General features: G+C 36.6%; 1 protein-coding gene across 2 annotated transcripts in view; it reads left to right on the top strand.

Moving 5' to 3' along the window:
* Nucleotides 1-2598: 2598 nt before the first annotated feature.
* Nucleotides 2599-25047, top strand: part of LOC137250656 (nose resistant to fluoxetine protein 6-like) — a 127285-nt gene continuing 104836 nt past the window's right edge. The window contains exon 1 of one of the 2 annotated variants that reach the window (XM_067783833.1): nucleotides 2599-2621. Coding sequence is in view for 1 of the 2 variants with exons in the window: in XM_067783832.1 (XP_067639933.1) it covers nucleotides 7773-8094 (322 nt within the window). In the remaining variant the exon portion in view is untranslated. Of the gene's footprint in view, nucleotides 2622-7298; nucleotides 8095-25047 lie in introns of those variants that run through there. The other variant, XM_067783832.1, reaches the window with a different exon arrangement.

Genomic DNA, 25047 nt, shown 5'->3' with positions numbered 1-25047 from the left:
TTATAAACGATGAGTCATTGGTATGTTATAGGTTTATTATCAACGAGGTATCTAATAAACATCCTGCAGTTGAAAAAATTATAATTCTCAAGTAAATCACTTTCTAAATATTCTCCAACCTTCTAGATCTCAAGTTGATATGGAGCATCTTCCTCTATTTGTTCCCCAATCTGTGATAAATATTAAAAACAAAAAAATGCTGAAAAACAGCATTATTTGTCATATAAAAACTGCCCTTTTTGTTAAGAACTCTATGGTTCTCAAGATGGGCTACTGTTGAGAAACAACGCCTGAGACTTTAAATGTGCATACGTTAGTCTTCAATTTGGGCTCTAATGTAACTCAGGCCTAAATTTTTACTGGGTATAGACGAGCTATAGATTTTGTTAAAAATCTGCTATCGAAACAGGATATTAAAGGCTTATCGATTTTGTCATCGAGGAGTTATCGGTTTGTTCTCGAACATGTATAGAATTACTATCGAAATTTGGGATATCTTACCAAAAAGTTATCGAAAAGTTACGAATTTTTTATCGAATCATTATTATCGTTAAGTTATCGATTAACTACCAGAAAATGATCGGTTATATGTGTAAAAATTTATTAATAAGTCATCGTTATCGGAGTGTAACCAATTTGTCATCCGCGTGTTATCGAAATATTAGTGGAGATACTAATAAAACTCGATTATAAAATCGATGACAAATCGGTAACCCGCCTGTAACAAGCCGATTAGAAACTGATAAGAAGCCAATGACTCGGCGATAACAAGCCAAAAATAATCGCCTTCGAAGACTTTCTACCTAGGTGTTGCCACTCAGAATTTTTCACAAGGTTGCCACCTATTCGAAAAAAAAAATTGCATGAGATATGCCGATATGGGCATCAAAGGTATTTCACTCCGCATTACAACAGGGACATTTTTGAGTAGGGTTGCCATTTGTATATTTGTATGTTTGTCGATTTGTATGTTTGTATAGCCGAACGATCTCGGGAACGGCTCAACCAATTTAAATGAAATTTGGTACAGAGATAATGTATCACCTTCTAAGACTTTCTACCTAGGTGTTGCCACTCAGAATGTTTCACAGGGTTGCCACCTATTCGAAAAAAAAATTTCATGAGATATGCCGATATGGGTATCAAGCGAAAGGTATTTCACTCCGCATTACAAAGGGACATTTTTGAGTATTAAAGCTTTAAAGGAGAACATTAAAGTTAAAAATCTTCGTCAAAAAATCTTACACATGATTCGACTTAATTTTCTTAATTTCACACACGCTAATAAAATTGACATGCAATATCAAATAACCGTGGCAAATTCTAGTAAAATATATTTAAATTCATATTTTTGGCTAATATCAAAAGAATAATTGCAATTTCTCGCAGATTATTATTAGAAAGTTTTCTCACCATAGCAAACAAATATCTCACCATGGTAATTTGCTACCTTTGAACACTAGAGGCATATCTTCTATTTGAAAACGACATCTAACCATTTAACTACTTGCCAACAGATGGCGCTTAGGGAAGTAAGTTGACATTTAATTAAACTAACTGCTAGTAGTCATTTTTGAAATCTACAAGTTTTTGGAATGTAATAAAATTGTGAGATTTTTATAGTGTATAACTAAAAAAATTTTTGAAATTAATAGTTCTATTTTTAAGGAAATCAAATATTGGTAAGTAAAAATATATAATGTATGTACATATAAAAAAAGTAGAGTTTGGTTAATGATGACATGTAGAACAAAGTATGTTATGCGGCATACTCGAAAATTGCCGAGCAAAGCTCGGTCGCCCAGGTACTACTATCAATATGCCAAGTTCCATCCAAATCGGTTCAGCCGTTTCTGAGATACTTTTTTTTTATAATAACCGCAAGATTTATCAGACAGCTCACGTATCTTTAAAAGCCAAATTAAACTTCCTTAACCCTAACGCCATAGTCGTACCCATACCCATATCCATATCCATCTCCAATGTGATCGATTAATGGTGCCTTAACCTAAAAATCGTGAAAATTTCACAAAAATGAAGAAAACGCAAAAGATTACAAACATATAACACAAAAAATAAGTATCTTAGTCAAAACGTATCCAAAACAATAAATAAAATCAACAAGAAATTAATAAATTCTCCAACTCAAATATTTTTAGGTTATGGATATGGCGAAAAACCAAAAACCAATTGGTTGGCTGTGGTATGGTTATGGCGTTAGCGTTATGGTATGGCACCATTAATCGATTACATTGATTTCCATAAGGTAGGTTCGATCAGCTATTTTATCTGGTTATGGTTTTATGGTTATAAGTCACCATTAATTACACCTTAAAGCGGAGTCATTGGTGCCGTTTGTCGTATCGCTGTAGTCGTATATTTCATAAAAATGAAGAAAACGGAAAAAATTACAAACATATTCCACAAAAAATAAGTATCTTAGTCAAAACGTATCCAAAACAATAAATAAAATCAACAAAAAGTTAATAAATTCTCCAACTCAAATATTTTTAGGTTATGGATATGGCGAAAAACCAAAAACCAATTGGTTGGCTACGATACGGTGACGACCTTAGCGTTACGATATGGCGCCAATAATCGATTACATTGATTCCCATAAGGTAGGTCGAATCAGCTCTTATAAGGTTACCGATACGGTTACCGATAACGCCCCAATGTCTGCAGCTTTAGACGTTTGAACTTATTTACATTGAATCTATCTATTAAATTTTGAAGTTCATAAAATCATGAACAACTGCACATACATTGTACATTGGAGGTTTACGCCGATCACTTTATCGGCGGCGGTGTGGGCGGCACGCCGGCGTACGCCGGTTTTCTTACTTTAAAAAGCTTGATTTTTCTATTTAAAAAAATAGTATTTAGGAATGGTTTTGTTTGTATGTATTTAAGGAAATCAACGTGTTGGCCATTTCGGAAAGATCCGGGGTTTTTGCCTCAAGATCTCGCAGACCGTTCAAAAATTTTCAGGAGTAGCTGCTTGCGAGCTACACCAGAGAAACACCTTGAAACCATTATGGATGACCGCGTAGCTTCAGTTTTCAGACTGGTTCGACTGTCCACTACGTTAGGGTTGTAGCACACACGGTCATTATTTCGACTGTATTGGGAAAGCTTTTGCTTCACCACTTTGAGTGTTCTTGCGAAGGACAAAGCCTCACCTGGTAAATATATGTATGTATGTGCCTACGTATTGACATTTGTAAAAGGAGCCGTAACGTGTAGGTCATATTTAAAATTGGTTGATAGGCTATAATCAATGTGATTCACTCCAAGTGACTAGTTTTGGATAGGGCCGCCATCTTTATGTCAAACCGGGAGACTTGGGTGTTGAAGGATGAAGTGTGAAAATTAAAATTATCATTTAAGACGCTATTATATAGTTTCGCAAATAAACAACCGATTTTTGAATGTAAGCCCAAATGACTTTTCAAAACCTTCTCATACGTACATGGATCCTTAAGTATGAGGTAAGAATCATTTCAAAGGAGTGTTTATGCCCCTAGAACCTACTAAAGGATTTTGCATCACTGATTTGGCTTATTCTTTCAGCCAATCGTAATATAATTTTTTTTAAAAATCGGCACCTTTTTTGCTTTTTTTAACAACTTGAGGACAATTTGAAAACAATTGAAACGCCTTGGGTAATTTTATTTGAATTCATTGTTCATTATTTTTCGGAAAAAATATGCAAAGTGAGCATATAAATTTATTATATAACTTTTCTTTTAGTGTTTTGTTTTAATAACTTGGTGAATTGAGTGCTGCAAAGTCCGTGACATCGAAAACGTCTGTTTTTTTTAAATAACTTTTGAACAGTTAGAAAGAGTTCAATTTCGCAATTAGTTTCTTAAAACTGGCAGTGATGCGCATCCGTTGATACCACTTGCGATCATATCCGACCAATTTTCGACATGAACAATAAATGGCCTAAACAGTCTTAAACGAGTAGAAAATATATTAACGCGCCGGACGCCGCCGCCGCGCCGATATTTTTGACATTCGGCGGTGGCGTACGAAAAACGACCCTAATAGGCGGCGGCGGCGGCGTTTATCGGCGGTGTATATCTCTATTGTACATACATAACTATTAGGGCGGGTCGATTTAAAAATCGCCCATTGCTCTGTGAAAATCGTATTCTAGGGATTCTATTCTAGGGAAAATAAGAAACTTTGCCGCAGGAACCATACCTCTAAAACGAATTCTGATGTCCCCCAATTTGGGTCGAACTTTTGGGTAGGGGCAAATTTTAAAAAATCCCACTTTGACCCATTTAGAGTGCTCCAATCGAGTCCAAATGTATGACCGACCCCCACTAACTTTGGAGGTCCGACCCACCGATGCCAGTGGCACACCCCCTGGAACCCCCCTGGGGGTTCACCATACAAACATTTCAAAAAATCGCCGGGTTTGGAACTTTACATAAAAAAATCAGCGAAATGCCTATGTTTTTTCTTTATTTTTATTTATTTATTTATAATAATATTTATTATTTATTTATAATAATATCTATTTTTCTCTTAAGAAATTTATTCAGTCAGAACATATGTAAATGAAAAAATTTATTTAAGTGAGTTATAGAAAAGAAACTAAAAAAAATTATTGTTTGAAGTCTTTTTTACTTTCAAGTCTGGGCAATTTCGCACGGCTCTCTAATGTCGTCGCCATAACAGCCTCTACATTTTCCGGTATAACCCGTTTGGAAACGCTAGCTAGCAATTGAACATGTCGTTCCGTTCCTTGTATGTGTGATGGAATTTTTGGATCATAAAACGGTGGATCATCTTGATTTAAATATTCTTTCAATGTATCGTACGGAATGCTTCGCGTGAATGGTGGTTCAAATACGTTATTTATATCAGTCAAATTGATCATTTCCGTATAACTTGTGCAATTAAAGTTTATATCTGGTTTCTTATAAATTCTAAGTTCCATTGGCTCGTCAACATCGGTTCGATAGCGTATAATTTTCTTGATGGCACAGTCGCGCTTTTCTTTGCTATCATCAAACAACATTGATAACAAGATATTTTCCGAATGCGCATAATATGAATTATCTTTAATTACTTGATTGACTTCTAGAAATCGTGACCAACCAATGAACTTGAAAAATAATGCACTGCCGTACACGACAGAGCTGTAATACTTGATATTAAAGTACATTGGCACATAACATTTAATTATAAATTCAACCAGAATTCTTAAATTTGCATCTGGATTTTCCGTTGTCACATATAATCGCAATAATCTAGCGGCCTTGGTGAGCCACCGAGAATGTACAATTTTCCCTGGTTTGATGTTAGCCAGATCCACCGGAACCACGCCGCTAGAAATTGCAGTACTTCGAATGGGTGGAACATTCAATTTTTTCTGGAGCAGGGGGCATATTTTGCAACTCAATTTTCTGGAAGCCGTCCACCACCTGAAAATATATAATAATAAAATAATTAAAAATGGTTGACAATTATAATAAATGAGTGATAGCAATAACTTACCGTAAGAGTTTCACAAGCTTCGATTTGACGGCTCAGTTTTCCGGTTGCCGATCTTGGTCCAGTGCTGGTTGATTTATCCAAAGCTTCAAACAAATGCCGAAACGGAAGTTCGTTGAAGTGTAGAAGGCAAACGAACCAATGCAATGGTCTTTTTAACAGCAATTCGAATCGTCGTATAATTCCACCGTGTGGGCCAGTGTTTGTTGGCTCACCGTCAGTGCATATTCCAATTAATGCATCCAGTGATATATTTTTATCGTTGAAAAAACCATTTAATTTGGTTGTTTTGTATTCAGCGGTTTCATGTTCCAGTCTTACGTAACCAATCAATTCAGAATTGGGTTCTCTCAAAATAACAAGATGAGGTTCTTTTACCATCCTAGTATGATACTTCTCATCAATTTTATCTATCGTTTCTTCTCTCGATTTGCTCTTGATACTTGTCAAGCAATTTATTAAATACACTTTTTTTCAGCATTATTTCCTTACCAAGTTTTTCCCAAATTCCAATCAACTTAGCTTGTACTTCAATAGTGAATGATTTATGGGAAAACTTGTTTTATTCTGTTTTAGCACGTTCGCTTAAGTAAAAATAATATCTCAAGATATCCAAATGGGTTGGTAAATTAAGATCAGTTAAATCAGTAGACCCACCAAAAACAGTAACATCATGCTGGGGTATATGACTCATTGGGTTTTCGATAGTTGTTGATGTAGTTGCTTCATCTTGCGGTGGAGAGGATGGTGGATTCATTGTAAACATTTTGATTTGGAATGGTCACTTCACTTATTATTTTTTTTTTAATATTTTTTTATCTGAAATTAGCACTTCACACTTTGAGTTCTTCACAACGACTTAATGCATTCACAAAAACTGTTGCGTTATATATGGTCTACGAGACGAGGTAATAAGAATGAAATGGTAATTTCAATTCTACCTGCTGTGTCTTGTGGTGGCTTAAAAAGAACAACACAAGCAATTTTACTCTCTGCAATTGTGTCACAGTTATACCTTAATTTTTTAAAACGGTTGAATAAAAAACCCACACAACTATGTTTACGACATGCAAATGCATCACAGTGATGCCTTGGTTTTAAAAGGGTTGTAAAAACGCTAATTTCTAATAATTTTTTTTAATTTCTTTTCTATTACTAAGTTAAATTCATTTTTTCATTTACATATGTTCTGACTAAATAAATTTCTAAAGAGAAAAATAAACTCCAAAAAGAAAAAACATAGGCATTTCGCTGATTTTTTCATGTAAAGTGCAAAACCGGCGATTTCTTGAAATGTTTATATGGTGAACCCCCAGTGGGGTTCCAGGGGGTGTGCCACTGGCATCGGTGGGTCGGGCCTCCAAAGTTAGTGGGGGTCGGTCATACATTTGGACTCGATTGGAGCACTCTAAATGGGTCAAAGTGGGATTTTTTAAAATTTGCCCCTACCCAAAAGTTCGACCCAAATTGGGGGACATCAGAATTCATTTTAGAGGTATGGTTCCTTCGTCAAAGTTTCTTATTTTGATCCCTAGAATATGATTTTCACAGAGCAATGGGCGATTTTTTTGCCTCCCCACAAACCGACCCGGCCTAATAACTATGCAATAAATTAACTATGTAAGCGAGAATTCTAATCTGTCAACAAGAGCAGCTTAGCGCTGCTGTGAGCAAAACAAATTATGAATCTACAAATGGTTCCCACAAAAGTCGAGCTTTGATTTGAGTGTCGACGCAAATCGGCTACGTTTAATGATCGTTTTTTGTTTTTTTAGTTTAACTTGGCTTAAACCGTTTGTATCGTTTAACCGCAACATTAGTAGAATTTGAAAACGCGGTACGTACGGTCGATAAGTGTAGAAGACCTAGCAATAGGTAATACTCACGTAATATAAATGACCGCCAAAATATAATTTCAAAATTTTTTAGATTTTATTAATAATAGTGCTTTGAGCTTACATATAACGGTAGATTACGAATTAGTTAGAACCAATAGTGTATTTAAAATTACCAAAGTGGCAACAACAATAAAGCAAACAAACCCGTATTAAGTGTAAATTAGTTGTGAAAATACTTGAATACTTTAACTAGTGGAAATAATTCCTCGGAAATTTGAAAATAAACAAAATTTAAAAATATCCAAAAAAAAACCGAGTTGCGGAAAGTAAAAAGTTAGATAAAGGTAGCGTAATTGAAGTTCAAAAAAAAAAAAAAAAAAAAAACACTAAGAGCCCAAAGTACTGAAATTGTGCGGTTCGATGCAAATGCCTAATTCCCTCGCTATTTTGCTGTGCATCCTTGGATGCGCTTGCGCGTTAAACAAAATAATCGATAGTCCGCCAAACGTGATTGATGTAATTGCGCGCTTCAATGGATCAACAGAAAAATATATGAATCATGAATACATTGTCAGTGCAGTAAATAGTTCTCATGAATCAGACAATGTCGATGTGGCTATGACGCCCAACGAGCAGCAATTGTTCGCCTATAGCTTGACAAAAGTTCAAGGGCGTCGATGTCGGCAGGATTTAAATTCTATGCTGATGGCAATTTTAAGCGGTCAAAGATGGGCTATTGCAAGTAAGCTTTCAACGAAGTTTAAATTAGGATATATAATATACAATATATATACATATGTATACCCTACTGCGAGTTCTACATATGATGAATTTCATATCAAACCCGATATGCATTGAACACGACCCCCTCAGATGTTGATGAAATTTTGCATACAGGTACACTGTACCTATACAAACACAACCTCATTTTTAGAAATTGCATTTTTGAAAAATTGTGGGCGGTGCAAGGTGTCAAAGTTGTGAAAAATGCGTGATAGGTACGGTAATAGGTACTTTTGAGCTGTGATAACTACGCAATGGCTCAACCGATTTGAAAGATCTTGGTACCATTGGAAAGGTATTGAGATCGGCTTTCGAAAACGTACACTGTAACAATTTTTATACTCAGTTGAGCAGAGCTCATAGAGTATATTAACTTTGATTGCATAACGGTTGGTTGTACAGGTATAAAGGAATCGAGATAGATATAGACTTCCATATAACAAAATCATCAGTATCGAAAAAAAATTCGATTGAGCCATGTCCGTCCGTCCGTCCGTCTGTCCGTTAACACGATAACTTGAGTAAATTTTGAGGTATCTTGATGAAATTTGGTATGTAGGTTCCTGGGCACTTATCTCAGATCGCTATTTAAAATGAACGATATCGGGCAATAACCACGCCCACTTTTTCGATATCGAAAATTTCGAAAAATCGAAAAAGTGCGATAATTCATTACCAAATACTCATTAAGCGATGAAACTTGATAGGTGAGTTGAGCTTATGACGCAGAATAGAAAACTAGTAAAATTTTTTTTTTTAAATTCAAATTTTAAAAGAAAAACTAATATCTTTACAGCATATAAGTAAATTATGCCAACATTCAACTCCAGTAATGATATGGTGCAACAAAATACAAAAATAAAAGAAAATTTCAAAATGGGCGTGGCTCCGCCCTTTTTCATTTAATTTGTCTAGGATGCTTTTAATGCCATAAGTCGAACAAAAACTAACCAATCCTTGTGAAATTTGGTAGAGGCTTAGCTCCTAGGATGATAACTGTTTTCTGTGAAAAAGGGCGAAATCGGTTGAAGCCACGCCCAGTTTTTATACACAGTCGACCGTCTGTCCTTCCGCTCGGCCGTTAACACGATAACTTGAGCAAAAATCGATATATCTTTACTAAACTCAGTTCACGTACTTATCTGAACTTACTTTGTATTGGTGTAAAAAATGGCCGAAATCCGACTATGACCACGCCCACTTTTTCGATATCGAAAATTACGAAAAATGAAAAAAAAATGCCATAATTATATACCAAATACGAAAGAAGAAATGAAACATGGTAATTGTATTGGTCTATTGACGCAAAATATAACTTTAGAAAAAAACTTGGTAAAATGGGTGTGACACCTACCATATTAAGTAGAAGAAAATGAAAAAGTTTTGCAGGGCGAAATCAAAAGCCCTTGGAATCTTGGAAGGAATACTGTACGTGGTATTACGTATATAAATAAATTAGCGGTACCCGACAGATGATGTTCTGGATCAGCCTGGTCCACATTTTGGTAGATATCTCGAAAACGCCTTCACATATACAACTAAGGGCCACTCCCTTTTAAAACCCTCATTAATACCTTTAATTTGATACCCATATCCTACAAACACATTCTAGAGTCACCCCTGGTCCACGTTTATGGCGATATCTCGAAAAGGCGTCCACATATAGAACTAAGGCCCACTCCTTTTTAAAATGCTCATTAACACCTTTCATTTGATACCCATATCGTAAAAACAAATTCTAGAGTCACCCCTGGTCCACCTTCATGTCGATATCTCGAAAAGGCGTCCACTTATAGAACTAAGGCCCACGCCTTTTTAAAATACTCATTAACACCTTTCATTTGATACCCATATCGTACAAAAAAATTCTAGAGTCACCCCTGGCCCACCTTTATGGCGATATCTCGAAAAGGCATCCACCTATAGAACTAAGACCCACTCCCTTTTAAAATACTCATTAACACCTTTCATTTGATACCCATATCGTACACAAAAATTCTAGAGTCCCCCTGGCCCACCTTTATGGCGATATCTCGAAAGGGCATCCACCTATAGAACTAAGGCCCCTCCCTTTTAAAATACTCATTAACACCTTTTATTTGATACCCATATCGTACAAACAAATTCTAGAGTCACCCCTGGTCTACTTTTATGTCGATATCTCGAAAAGGCGTCCACCTATAGAACTAAGGCCCACGTCCTTTTAAAATACTCCCTAACACCTTTCATTTGATACCCATATCGTACAAACAAATTCTAGAGTCACCCCTGGTCCCCCTTTATGGCGATATCTCGAAAAGGCGTCCACCTATAGAACTAAGGCCCACACCCTTTTAAAATACTCATTAGCACCTTTCATTTGATACCCATATTGTACAAACGCATTCTAGAGTCACCCCTGGTCTACCTTTATGGAGATATCTCGAAAAGGCGTCCACCTATAGAACTAAGACCCACGCCCTTTTAAAATACTCATTAACACCTTTCATTTGATACCCATATCGTACACAAAAATTCTAGAGTCACCCCTGGCCCACCTTTATGGCGATATCTCGAAAGGGCATCCACCTATAGAACTAAGGCCCACTCCCTTTCAAAATACTCATTAACACCTTTTATTTGATACCCATATTGTACAAACGCATTCTAGAGTCACCCCTGGTCCACGTTTATGGCGATATCCCGAAAAGGCGTCCACCCATAGAACAAAGGCCCACTCCCTTTTAAAACACTTATTGCACTTTTCGTTTGACACCCATATTGTACAAACGCATTCTAGAGTCAACCCAGGTCCACTTTTATAACGATATTCCGAAATGCGTCCACCTATAGAACTTAGGCCCACTCCCTTTTAAAATACTCATTAACACCTTTCATTTGATACCCATATAGCACAAACAAATTCTAGAGTCACCCCTGGTCCACGTTTATGGCGATATCTCGAAAAGGCGTCCACATATAGAACTAAGGCCCACGCCCTCTTAAAATACTCATCAATACCTTTTATTTGATACCCATATCGTACAAAATAAATTCTAGAGTAACCCCTGGTCCACCTTTATGGCGGTATCTCGAAAAGACGTCCACCTATAGAACTTAGGCCCACTCCCTTTTAAAATTATCATTAACACATTTCATTTGATACCCATATCGTACAAACAAATTCTCGAGTCAGGCCTGGTCCACCTTTATGGCGATATCCTTAAAGATCTATAGATCTATGGCCACTCCCTCATAAAATACTCTTTAGTGCCTTTCATTTGATAGACATTTCATACAAACACATTCCAGGGTTACCCTAGGTTCCTTTTACAAAATGGCGTATTTTTTTTCTTTTTTAAATTTAAAGTAAATGCATCTCTTTATTTTTGATATTATGGTACTTTTGAGCTGTGATAACCACGGAATGGCTCAACCGACTTCCAAGATCTTGGTACCATTGGAAAGGTATTCTAATCGGCTATCGAAATCGTACACTGAGAAAATTTTTGTTACACTGATCAGCATTTTTTTTGTTTTTAAATGTTTGATCTTTGTAATTTTTTCCAAGTTTAGTTTTTAAGAAGCTTGAAAAATGGCTTTTCAGCGAAATACAAATTCTTATAGTATACATTTTCGAAAGCTTATTTGAATACCTTTCTAATAGTACCAAGGTCTTTAAAATCGGTTCAGCCATTCTGTAGTTATCACAGCTCAAAAGTACTATGATATCAAAATATAGAGAGATGGATTTACTTAAAAGTTTTTATAAAGAAAAAGAAAAAAACCCCAGTTTAGTTTTTGGATATGTTATATATATTAAATAGACCTTTCTAATAAAAATATATTTCATTTTAAAACACTTGGCCTTTGAAGTTTTTTGCAAGTTTAAGATTTTATTTTTGAAACAAAAAATTTTTCAGTGTAATAAAATTTTTTTACAGTGTATATTTTCGAAAGCCGATTCGAATACATTTCCAATAGTATCAAGATCTTTGAAATCGGTTGAGCCGTTCGGTAGTTATCACAGCTCAAAAGTACCATAATATCAAAAATAAAGAGATGCATTTACTTAAAATTAAAAAAAAAAGAAAAAATACGCCATTTTAGTTTTTGGATATGTTATATATATTAACGGTTAACTTGTTCACGGATGGGTTAAAGTTGGCCGGAAAGGTTTTCGGGGGGGTCTTTTGTCAAGAGCTAAATGTAAGCCCCAAGTTTAAGTTGGCTGATCACTGCAGTGTATTCCAAGCGGAAGTTGCTGCGATTAAGGATGCGGTGGATGAAATGCTATCCAGTGCTACTACGGTTAGGGAATTTAACATCTACTCTGATAGCCAAGCGGCTATAACGGCCTTGAGCTCAACTACAGGGCGATCGGGGGTGGTCTGGGAGTGCCTGACCTCACTTGCGATTGCATCGAATTATTTTACAATTAAGATTATCTGGGTCCCGGGCCATTGTGATATTCCGGATAACTGTCAAGCGGATCTATTAGCCCGAATCGGTACAAATGAACCGGATGAAGATGGCTGTAGGGATTTCGGGATTCCGCTAGCCACCTGTGGGTTGCTCTTCCATAGCTGGGCCTCGAGTCAGCTCAGCAAACGTTGGGCGGACACTACGTCTTGCAGGGTAGCAATATCTTTCTGGCCGAAAGTGGATGGCAGGAGGTCTGCTGAAATAATTGGGTTCACTAAGGCTCACCTATCAATGGTCATTGGGGTTTTGACAGGGCACTGTCCCATGGGTATCCATGCGGTACGTCTCAATATATTGGAAACTCCATCCTGCTGCAGCTGTATGGAGGATGATGAGGTGGAATCTAACCCCAGCGGGTTAGGGGGTCAGCTTCTCCAAACCCAATTGCCAACCTCACCTATCCGCGGCGAATCCTGTTTCACTAACAGACGAGGCTCTGGCGACCCCAAGCTCCTCATGGAACTTGGGGGTGGTGAGGAAGGCAATGGCCTGAAGGTTTAATGTGGCCACATAAATCGTTCCCGAAATGGTCGGGCTAGCACCTTAATGGTGCTGTGGTACCGGAGCGTACCGGATCTGTATCCGGCAAAGGACCATTACATCGATAAAACTCCCCAAAGCCTTCGGGGAGCAACCTTATCGCTACAACAACAATAACAAGGTGGAATCACCAAATCACTTTATGCTTGATTGCCCAGCTTTTGCCACAATTAGGCGAAATTATTTCGGTCGCGACTCACTTGGATCTCCCGAGGAGCTATCCAAGGTTGAGATCGGGATCATTCGGAACTTTATCGTTGCTACCCAACGATTCTCTAAGTAGTTATATCTACGACGCCGTTATATTAGTTTATTATATGTGGTATCACAACGGACCTTCATGTTGTCCAAGTGAGCTTCCCCTATCAGGGAAGCTACCACCCAACCTAACCTAACCTATATACATATATTAAATAGACCTTTCTAAAAAAATATATTTTATTTTAAAACACTTGGCCTTTGAAGTTTTTTTCAAGCTTCAAGTTTTATTTTAGAAAAAACAAATTTTTTTCAGTGTGTTGAAAGTTTTTTACAGTGTATGTCTTCGAAAGCCGATCTGAATACCTTTCCAATGGTAGCAAGATCTTTGAAATGGGTAGAGCCATTCTATAGTTATCACAGCCCAAAATTATCTATTACCGTCATTTTTCACTCATTTTACACAACTTTGACACCTTGCCACGCCCACAATTTTTCAAAAATGCTAGTTATAAAAATGAGGTAAAGTGTACATCTATGCAAAATTTCATCAAAATCTGAGGGGGTCGGGTTCAAAATGTGCCTTTTTTATGGTTTTGATATGAAATTCATCATATGTACCATGGTTGTAACGGTTATAAGTTCACCAGAATTGGAGCGTAAAAGTTTGCTTTATTGGAATTGGTAGCAGGGTACAAATGATATATACATATTAAGTAAATGTTGTTGTTGTGCTAACATGGCTTTTAAGGTGCTACATTGACTGAGCAGAGTTTTCCGATTTAAAGACCAACGATTGCTATCTGCCCCACTTTATAGAGCCCGTCTCCATGTCGACAGCGCCACATATTGATACGTACGGGCAGATAAATGTTATGTTGAGAAACCAGTCATAAAATAGTACTTGCCGGCGAAGTTTCTTACCTAAGATCCGAGCCCTCCTGCTTCGCCCCATCTATCGCGTTAACCATGTATTGGTGATGTCAGGCCTTTCCATCATGAGGACATAAAACAGCCGAGCATTGGTACCTACTTTTCAAAGGATCGCAAATTACAGATACTTTACTTCCAATGATAGTACTTAAAACTGATAGTACTTAGTACTGAAAATTCGTGGATCATGTTTCAAAATGATATCTTCAACGGCTTAGAAACTTTCAATTTTTCTTCTTCCAAATGTGTGCAGCGCCACGCCACAAAGTCAACCAACATATCAAGTTCCAGCATCTTATCTATATTTGGTAATGAATTATCGCATTTTTTCCTATTTTTCAAAATTTCGATATCGATTTATTTTAAGTGGGCGTGGCCAACCGATTTTGTTAGTTTTCATGAAGTGAATGTATAATAAGCACTGCCAAATTTCAACATGATATCTTCAACGGCTTAGATTTATGGCTTGGCAGACTTTCGAATTTTCTTCGTCTAAATGTAGGCGGTTGCAATCCCATTTTCGAAACTTTTTCATACTTATTTTTCTTATAATAAAGTCAACCCATGCAGCAAGTTTCATCAGCTTATTGGTCTTTGCTAACGAATTATGGCGTTTTTTCCATTTTCCGAAATTTTCGATATCCATAAAGTGGGCGTGGTTACGGTGCGATTTCGCCCATTTTCCATTATGTTACGTTATGTGCACAGGTGAGCTTGACAGACGCAAGAACTTGTAATGGTAGTCCATTTAGTCACTAATAGTACCAGCAACTTAAACAGAAGTTTTCTGGTACCATTAATAGACCGGGAATAACTAAAGCCGCCATTTTCTTTCTCTACCTTGAAAAGTAACTACGTATACTTTCGGTTTCAAAACGTTTTTCATTGGATCGGATTTATATTGTGGCGAATGTTGACATCACTAGGCTGTTAGTAAATAATCACGCAACAACAAAAACATGAAGTAAGCCACACTTGTATTCATGAATACATCAGTCATCATTTATACACATACATACAAGGCATCGAAGAGATATTTCACACACATACATGTGGGCATCACCCAAAGTTGTTACTCACACTATGTAGCTCAATTACCAAGCAGGAGATACAGCAGTTCTAGAAGGTGAAACGTCTAGACTTTAGTAGAAATATGCGAATGAAGCAATGGAGAGTATAAAAGCAGCGCAAGCTGAGCTGATTTAAAGACGCTATTAGTTGTGAAGTATAATTGTGAAGTACTACTCTCAAATTAGTCTAAATAAAGACCAGTTTGCAATACGGAATATTGGAGTTATTTATTCGACAGTTCAGCGATTCGAACGGTAGTAGAAGGTTTGGAATAAGCCGAATTCCCTAAATTCGTTACAATATCGATACTTGAGTCTAGAAAAGTCGTTCATCCTTTCAAATTCGAATAAATCTATACTTTTCATGGGACGTCTTGTCCACACCTGGGAATTTGTTGAGCTTTCGAAGAACCTTGCTGGGACTGTCTTCGGCTGAGGCGAGCACTTTATACCTTTCATGAATGGGACTGAACAATTATCTTATTCCATTCGTAATATCCAAATAATCGGCTGTATAAGATATGAAATATATAGTGAACAGATGTACATATCTAAGCGATCTTTAAGATAAATAAAAAATAGGTAGATACTTGTTGTGAGGGTTCAAAGTTTCACGTTTTTTGTGGTCTGCATGAAAAAACTATATATAACAATATATAATGTAAGCGTAAGTATTTGATGAAATTTGCAGCTTCTAACCATTAAAAAGGGGGCAGAAATTACAGTTTATATGGGGTATATACTTAATATACCGCCGATCTATATGATTTTTTCAGACAACAATATATGCTATATACGTAAGCATTTGGTGGAATTTGATGCTTCTTGCTGTTGAAATGGGGCAGAAATTAGGAAAAGTTTCTTATCTGAACAATCGGTTGTATGGGATATATACTATATATACCAACGATCTATAAAATTTTTTCAGACAGCAATGACTGCCCTACACGTAAGCATTCGGCGAAGATTGAAGCTTCTAGCTGTTAAAACGGGGCAGTATTTACGACAAGCGTATTATCTGAACAATCGTTTGTGGGGGATATATACTATATAACGACCGATCTCATCCTTTTTTTTTTAGACAACAATATGTGCAATATACGAAAGCATATGGTGAAGTTTGAAGCTTCAATCGCATAAATTGATGTCTAATTTGACACCCAAATATACCAGCTCACCAAATTTTATCAAGATATGAGCCCTTGATTTTGAAAGTGGTCTAAGTCAAAATTTTTAAAAATCGAGTTTATCAGCTACTTGTTATCTAACCATAATAAAATAACATAATCTGAATAGATTGGCGGTATGCCATGAAAATTAACTCGTAAAATTGAATGAATTTTTTGGTTGTTAAACAAAATATAGAAACTGTTTATTTTGAAAGTGGTCTAAGTCAGTCTGTTGAGAAATTTTGGAAAATAAATAGTAATTTTGTAATGCCTTCAGATAACGATTCAGGTATGATCAAGTAATCCTTAAAATGTAAAAATGTTCTATATATAGTTAATTGTAGACATTATCCTGCGAAGAAGTGTAAGTAATGCTCCCAAGAAATGGAAACGAATAAGAGTAATATCGTCTTCAGATGAATCAACTGATACTTTAAAAGTGAATTCGGAACCCCTACAAATGGAAGAAATTAACATGAAATCAAGAAAGAGGAGCCGAAATCAACATAATTATGCACAAAATTTAAGAAAAATTAAGAGAAATAGGGGAGAGGAATATGAAACAAAAAAGTCTAAGCTTGTGAGTGGCAAACTTTTCGAAAATAAATATTGCCTTTGTTCCAAACAATGTATAAATGCAATTGGATATGAAGACAGGAAACCTAATTTTGATGCATTTTGGAAATTAGCAAGTTTCGAAAAACAGAATTTTTTTCTGCATGGTTTGGTTGGAAAACTATTAATAAAGCAAAGGCGATCCAGAAATAACAAAGGATACATGAGAAAATGTAGTTATAAGTTTCATATAAATTTACGGATGTCAGAAGTTTCTGTTTGTAGAACTTTTTTTTGGATACTTTTAAAATATCTTACGGAAGATTAAGCCGTGCCTTAAATGCTAAATCCCCTGGAATGGATTTACGTGGCAAAATGACTGGTTCATCGAGAAAAACAGATGAAGAAAAAATTAAAGTGGTACGAGAACATATTCTGAGTTTTCCAGCATGTGAGAGCCATTACACGAGATCACATCACACTTCAGGTCGAAAGTATTTAAGTGCTGACTTAGATATTCGAAAAATGTATGAGCTGTATGTAGAAAAATGTGATGAAAATAATACACCACGTGTGAAGGAGTGGACTTACAGGATTTTCAATACGGAGTTCAACTTAAATTTTCATACTCCTCGCAAAGACACTTGCCAAAAGTGTGATTCACTAAATCTAAAAATAGAAGCATCCAATAACGAAGATGAGAAGTTGCATTTTATGGAAATTCATGATTCCCATCTTAACAGTGCCGAACAGGCTAGAAAAAGTTTGACAGAAGACATACAAAGAGCAAAAGATAACCCGAGTGAATATTACGGTTTCACAATTGATCTACAGAAAGCACTTTCTTACCCAAAACTTTCTGTCTCGGTAGCTTATTATAAGCGCAACATGTATGTATACAATTTAGGGTTTCATAATTTCCACAATGAAAATGCTAAAATGTATGTATGGGATGAAACAATCGCTTCAAGGGGATCACAGGAAGTTGCGTCTTGCATCTTAAAGCACATTCAGGACATTACCACTCAAAAGCATGTCATAGCTTACAGTGATGCCTGCACAGGACAAAATCGTAACATCAACATAGCTTTAATTTGGTTAAAAATTGTTCAGTCATCTGATAATAATGTTGAAACTGTTGATAATAAATTTATGGTATCCGGCCATTCTTTTTTGCCAAATGATCGGGATTTTGGTTTTATAGAAACTAAAATTAAAAAATCAAATTATTTATACATACCTGAGCATTATTATAGTTTAATAGAAGTATGTAAAAAGAAAAACCCATTTTTGGTGGTACAAATGGCTCAGAGAAATTTTATTTCAACAAAAAAACTTAAAGATTCAACGAATAATAGAAAGAAAAACACCAATCGAGAAGCTGTGTCTTGGCTTAAAATTCAATGGATCAGATTTCTAAAAAAATCTCCATATAAGATGTTTTATAAAACTTCCTTGGATGACAATTCCGAATTCAAAATATTAGACCTCTCACCTAAAAAAGGAAGACCTAGAATATATGCAAATATTGATTTGCCTCCATTATACACAACTATTAGACCAATAACAAAAGAAAAACATAAAGATATGATGGATTTACTACCCTATATCCCACCAATTTTTCACAAACACTTCACTTCCCTAAATATGTCATAATAAATAATTTACTTTGTTATAATGAAATGAGTTTGAATAAAATGTTAATTACTAATCAAAAATCATTTATAAAGTCATTCTGTTAATTTTGAAAGTGGTCTAAGTCATTTCCAACCTTTCAAAAGCACATTTCCAGTTAAAAATGGTAATAAATTTCACAACCATAATAAATTCTTGTTTGTTGGCACTACTTTACTGTCGAAAAATCATTTTCCATAGTGCAAAAATATTTTTCAATCCTTTATAACGCAAAACTCTAATTATCTCGAAACAAGGAAAATATGACTTAGACCACTTTCAAAATCAAGGGCTCATATCTCAAAAAGTTAGGGATTAGTTTGCATACAAACCGACAGACGTACAGACGGACATGGCTAAATCAACTCAGCATTTCATCCTGATCATTTCGGTATACTTATTGGTGGGTCTATCTCTTTTCTTTTAAAGACTTACAATTTTGAGATTCGTGACGAATATAAAAATACATGCGTCTGAACAAGTAAAGATATTTATACATAAAGAGCTAAATTTAGTTACTTGCCGAAACATTCATTAGCATAATTTTAGTTTTCGGCGCACGTACATACTCCTTTTTCTGCTTCTTCGAATAAAAAAAAATTCGTGAAACTGCTTAACGACTTTTTAATAAAATTTACATAGTAGCTGCAAACATATAACTGTATACACTTACCTATTCTTCTAGGAAAATCCCAACTTTTGACATAACAACTCAGCTATATTCTTGTAAAGCATATAAAACGCTTCCAAAATATTAATTACTTCGGACATATATTCCTTTTTTATCTCGACTCAACTTTTATCAAGAAGCAGGCTTTAGCAAATCTAATTAGCATTACTTTTGTGTGCTTACGAATGTCAGTTAAAGAGTAAATCAAAGCTTTATCCAAAAGCCACGGCTCGTAATTGATGCCGCGGGCAGAATAACATTGACCTTGCGTAATACCTTTTATGTAAATCTTTTAAAGCGCCACAGAAGACGCAAAGGAACACACTTGAGAGAAGGATAACTGTTGAGCAACACTATCAGCTTCGGCAGTATAGCAGAGGATCTCTTAAATTTTTCGAGACCAAACTAGGTTTCAGATCCATAATTTCTATAACTTGATGCTGCGAAATGTGTTTGAGTAGTAAAAGTCAGCAGCTCAGGAACCGTAGTTTACTAAAATGAGTGCGATTGATATTTTCGGCTTTAAAAGGCACGCTGTGAATTTTGCATGATCTGGTTTAAATAATGAAGAAAAAAATAGGTGTGCCGGCTAGAGGAGATAAGGCCAAGCATTTGCTTGCAACCAACAATTAGTCAACAGATTAATACCTAAAAATTTCAATATGAAAAAGAGAGGAAAAAGGGAAAAATAAAAGGAAAACAATGAGGAAGTCGGAGGGAAAAAAGGAAAAAAGGAGTAAAAGAACCATTGCTTACTCTACTGGCCTTTTCTTCTCTGCTCCCTGGTAATTTGTGTGGCGCTCGGTTCCACTCCTTTATAATAATCTTTCCCAGTCTGATTGGCACGTCTGCGGTACAAGCTTCGCTTTTTTAATTTCAAATTTCTTCCTATATGCTCCGGACCCAATATAGATGTATATATATCCCGATTATTTCCAGGGATTGCTTACGCTATAACACACTTTTACATATAAGAGCTTAAAGCCTTGGCTATCACGGGCTGCAGTTTAAGCTATTTTCCTCCAGTGTTTCTACTGCTTTAGTTCGGTCTTCTACTTCCGCCTGACAAATACTACAGCGATATGGCAGCTTGTAGGATTTGATTTTTTCCGGATCTGTCAGTATACCGAAGACCCTACTCTTGCATTACTTTGCAACCATCGGTGTATATGCGCATGACCTCGTCTGCCATTTGAGAGCCCTTGCGCCCATCTTTAACCTCTATAGTGGCTCTAAGATACCCATCGACGCGCATGTAGGGAACTAGATAGTCTGTCCGTCGAATATTTGATGACGATATAAGAGTATAGCCGTGTAGTCTGCGCTTTCCAGGCATTTGAGTCTCGCTGCAGTTGCTAACGCTGCGTTCTTCGCCACCAGGTCGACAGGTGGAATGCGCAGATTGGCATATAGTGCAGCTGTCGGGTCTGTTCCCAGCGTTCACGTTATGCACATCATTAACACGTCTAATTTTTTGAGTGACCGTCTACCAAACAAGGTCACGCTTCCTATCTTAGGCCTAGCTCTATTCGGGACCTTATACCTCCTAGTACATACAAGCATATCCGTCTTCTCCGTGTTGGCGTCCAACCCGACATTAAATGCCAAGGCATGTATATTTTGAAGAACCCGCTTCATCAAAGAGTTAATTGTTGGAAGGCACTTTCTACTTATGACGGCTTATCTTGCACCTAAACTCAAATTTCCCTCCAACTTGCATATTGTTGATAAAGCTGTTGCTATTACATTACAGAAAGTTAGAGGTAATTTCCCTGAACAAAGCTGTGTTTTTGTTTACATCTATATACATATGCACTTAAACTTTATATGGACTGCCAAGTGCATAACTTTATCTAAACTTATGAAATTGTTGCGCATAAATCAGAACTGATAAATATCAGTATGCATTATACTCAGTTGCAACTGAAATGTGTCTCTCCATTTTATCTCTACACCGTTCTTCACTTCTATGACCACACTATGACCAACAGAGGTACATATCTCTGCTATCAAGCACAACCCGTTTTGTAGCGAGTTATTTAACCACTGCCGCGAGTCTTTAATAATTGCCGCTGGATGGGTCTCCTGAACATTATCTAAATGATTACAAGCGTTTTTTGTTAACCCGCAAATGTAGACGTATATACATGTAAAAAAACCACGGCTAATAACACAAATATCGTCCGGGTAGGTAATAACTTTATGGTGCTCCACCTCTATGAGTTGTAATAGTTGGTTAATAGTCACCACCCAAAGTATTGGAGAGAGAAGAGGGGGTGCGTTTATTTACCAAAGTGCCCAAGCTTAAAAATATGTTTTTGTATGCAAATATTAGAATAGTGCAAAACATTTCCTATATATATAAAGTGGTTCATTTACAATAAATAAATAAAATTGTAAATTATTGTAAATACTTCATTAAGATGGGAAATGGTGTGACAAATAAACAATGCATTTATTTATAGGAAATTAACATATGTAAATATATTTATATGCTTGAATGCTTATGTGCATTTGTTTAAGTGCGGATGTGGCTTAGGCATATAGAATGCAATCTTTATCTATGCAGTGAAAGTCTTCTCCGCCGGTCACTTGGCCATGATATCAGCTCATATTTTTATACCCAGACTAGCAGACCCGGCAAACGTTGTTCTGCCCTAAACTTGGTCTATCTGCATACATTTTAATAAGATTTTTCCGTCTAACTCTGCCCTCGCCCCTCTACACTTTTTCCTAATGTTTATACTCACTCCTCCCTCCGCATTATTCGCTTCATCTATCTCCATCTTCGTGTCATTCTATCTCTTTCTCAGTCTCCTTCTCTCTTTTCTCTTCTCTCAAGTTTTTCTCATTCTTCTTCATGTCTTATTGTCAGTCCCGGGGGTGGTATGTATTTTGTTCCAGTCCCACTCCGAATCCCAGTCTCAGTCTCAGTCCCAGTCCTAGTCCTAATCCCAGTCCCAGTCCGTCTCTAGTCCACTTCCCGGAAAAAAGCAGCGTAAATACTAATATAGGAAAATTTATATACCAAATTTCAGGCAAATAGAATAGAACGTATGTAAATAGGTATGTGGGTATTATTAATTCATGTCTTTATTTCGGCTTCGCATGCATATTTATCAGTTTTGCCAGGTGGATGCGACTAAATCTAATATCACAATGAAAATTACTTTAAAGCTCTCAACAACAGCTTTCATTTGATATCCATAATACACATACATTCTAGGGGTATCCGGGTCCATGTTTTGGCCTATATATCGAGACCCTAGTCACCCAGCGGTGTAAAACTTACTCTGTACTAAACATCAACAGCTTCAATTTGATACTCATAATGTAAAAACACATTCTAGGTGTATCTGGGTCCACGTTTTGGCCTATATCTCGAGACCCAAGTCACCAATAGGTATGAAAACTACCCTGTACTAAAGCACTCATCAACAGCTTCAATTTGAAACCCATAATGTAAAAACACTATCTAGGCGTTCACGGCCCACGTTTTGGCCTATATCTCGAGACCCTAGTAACCCAGGGGTATGAAAATTATTACATTGAAATTACTAAACCACTCATCAACAGCTTTCATTTGATATCCATATCCTATAAACACATTCTAGGGGTACCCGGGTCCACGTTTTGGCCTATATTTCGAGACCCTAGTCACCCAGGGGTATGAAAATTACCCTCTACTAAAGCACTCATCAACAGATTTCATTTGATATCCATATTCTATAAACACATTCTAGGGGTATCCGGGTCCACGTTGTCGACGTATATCTCGAGACCCTGTGCGTCGATCCCGAATTTTCTTTGCTATAAACCTCACGGAGCCCGAGACCTCTCCAACGAATGAAAAACCGTGAAAATCGGTTCGTGCGTCAGGAAGGAAAACCCGACTTATTTTTATATTATAGATACCGGTTGGTTGTACAGGTATAAAGGAATCGAGATCGATATAGACTTCCATATATCAAAATCATCAGTATCGAAAAAAAATTTGATTGAGCCATGTCGGTCCGTCCGTCTGCCCGCTAACACGATAACTTGAGTAAATATTTTGGTATCTTCGCCAAATTTGGGACACGAACTTATCTGGACCCAGAATAGATAGGTATTGAAAATTAGCGAAATCGGATGATAACCAAGCCCAATTTTTATATATATAACATTTTAGTAAACACAAAAAATCTGATTAAAAATTAACAAGTAAGGAAGGTTAAGTTCGGGTGTAACCGAACATTACATACTCAGTTGAGAGCTATGGTGGCAACATAAGGGAAAATAACCATGTAGGAAAATGAACCGAGGGTAACCCTGGAATGTGTTTGTATGACATGTGTATCAAATGAAAGGTATTAAAGAGTATTTTAAGACGGAGTGGGCCATAGTTCTATAGGTGGACGCCATTTAGGGATATCGCCATAAAGGTGGATCAGGGTTAACTCTAGAATTTGCTTGTACGTTATGGGTATCAAATGAAAGGTGTTAATGAGTATTTTAAAAGGGAGTGATCCTTATTTCCATAGGTGGACGCCGTTTCTTGATATCGCCATAAAGGGGACCAGGGGTGACTCTAGAATGCGTTTGTACAATATGGGTGTCAAACGAAAGGTGCTAATGAGTATTTTAAAAGGGCGTGGGCCTTAGTTCTATATGTGGACGCCTTTTCGAGATATCGCCATAAAGGTGGACCAGGGGTGACTCTAGAATTTGTTTGTACTATATGGGTATCAAATGAAAGGTGTTAATGAGTATTTTAAAAGGGAGTGGGCCTTAGTTCTATAGGTGGACGCCTTTTCGGAATATCGTTATAAAAGTGGACCAGGGTTGACTCTAGAACGCGTTTGTACAATATGGGTATCAAATGAAAGGTGTTAATGAGTATTTTAAAAGAGCGTGGGCCTTAGTTCTATAGGTGGACGCCTTTTCGAGATATCGCCATAGAGGTGGACCATGGGTGAATCTAGAATTTATTTGTACGATATGGGTATCAAAAGAAAGGTGTTAATGAGTATTTTAAAAGGGCGTGGGCTTTAGTTCTATAGGTGGATGCCTTTTCGAGATATCGCCATAAAGGTGTGCCAGGGGTGACTCTAGATTTTTTTGTACGATATGGGTATCAAGTGAAAGGTGTTAATGAGTATTTTAAAAATGAGTGGGCCTTTTCGAGATATCGCCACAAACGTGGACCAGGGGTGACTCTAGAATGTGTTTGTACGATATGGGTATCAAATTAAAGGTATTAATGAGGGTTTTAAAAGGGAGTGGCCCTTAGTTGTATATGTGAAGGCGTTTTCGAGATATCGACCAAAATGTGGACCAAGGTGATCCAGAACTTCATCTGTCGGGTACCGCTAATTTATTTATATATGTAATACCACGAACAGTATTCTTTCCAAGATTCCAAGGGCTTTTGATTTCATCCTGCAAAACTTTTTCATTTTCTTCTACTTAATATGGTAGGTGTCACACCCATTTTACCAAGTTTTTTTCTAAAGTTATATTTTGCCTTAATAGACCAATACAATTACCATGTTTCATCCCCTTTTTCGTATTTGGTATATAATTATGACATTTTTTTCATTTTTCGTAATTTTCGATATCGAAAAAGTGGGCGTGGTCATAGTCGGATTTCGGCCATT

This window comes from Eurosta solidaginis, chromosome 4 (assembly GCF_040869045.1).
Source record: "Eurosta solidaginis isolate ZX-2024a chromosome 4, ASM4086904v1, whole genome shotgun sequence".
Taxonomy (NCBI): domain Eukaryota; kingdom Metazoa; phylum Arthropoda; class Insecta; order Diptera; family Tephritidae; genus Eurosta; species Eurosta solidaginis.
This window is presented reverse-complemented; position numbering and strand designations above follow the sequence as displayed.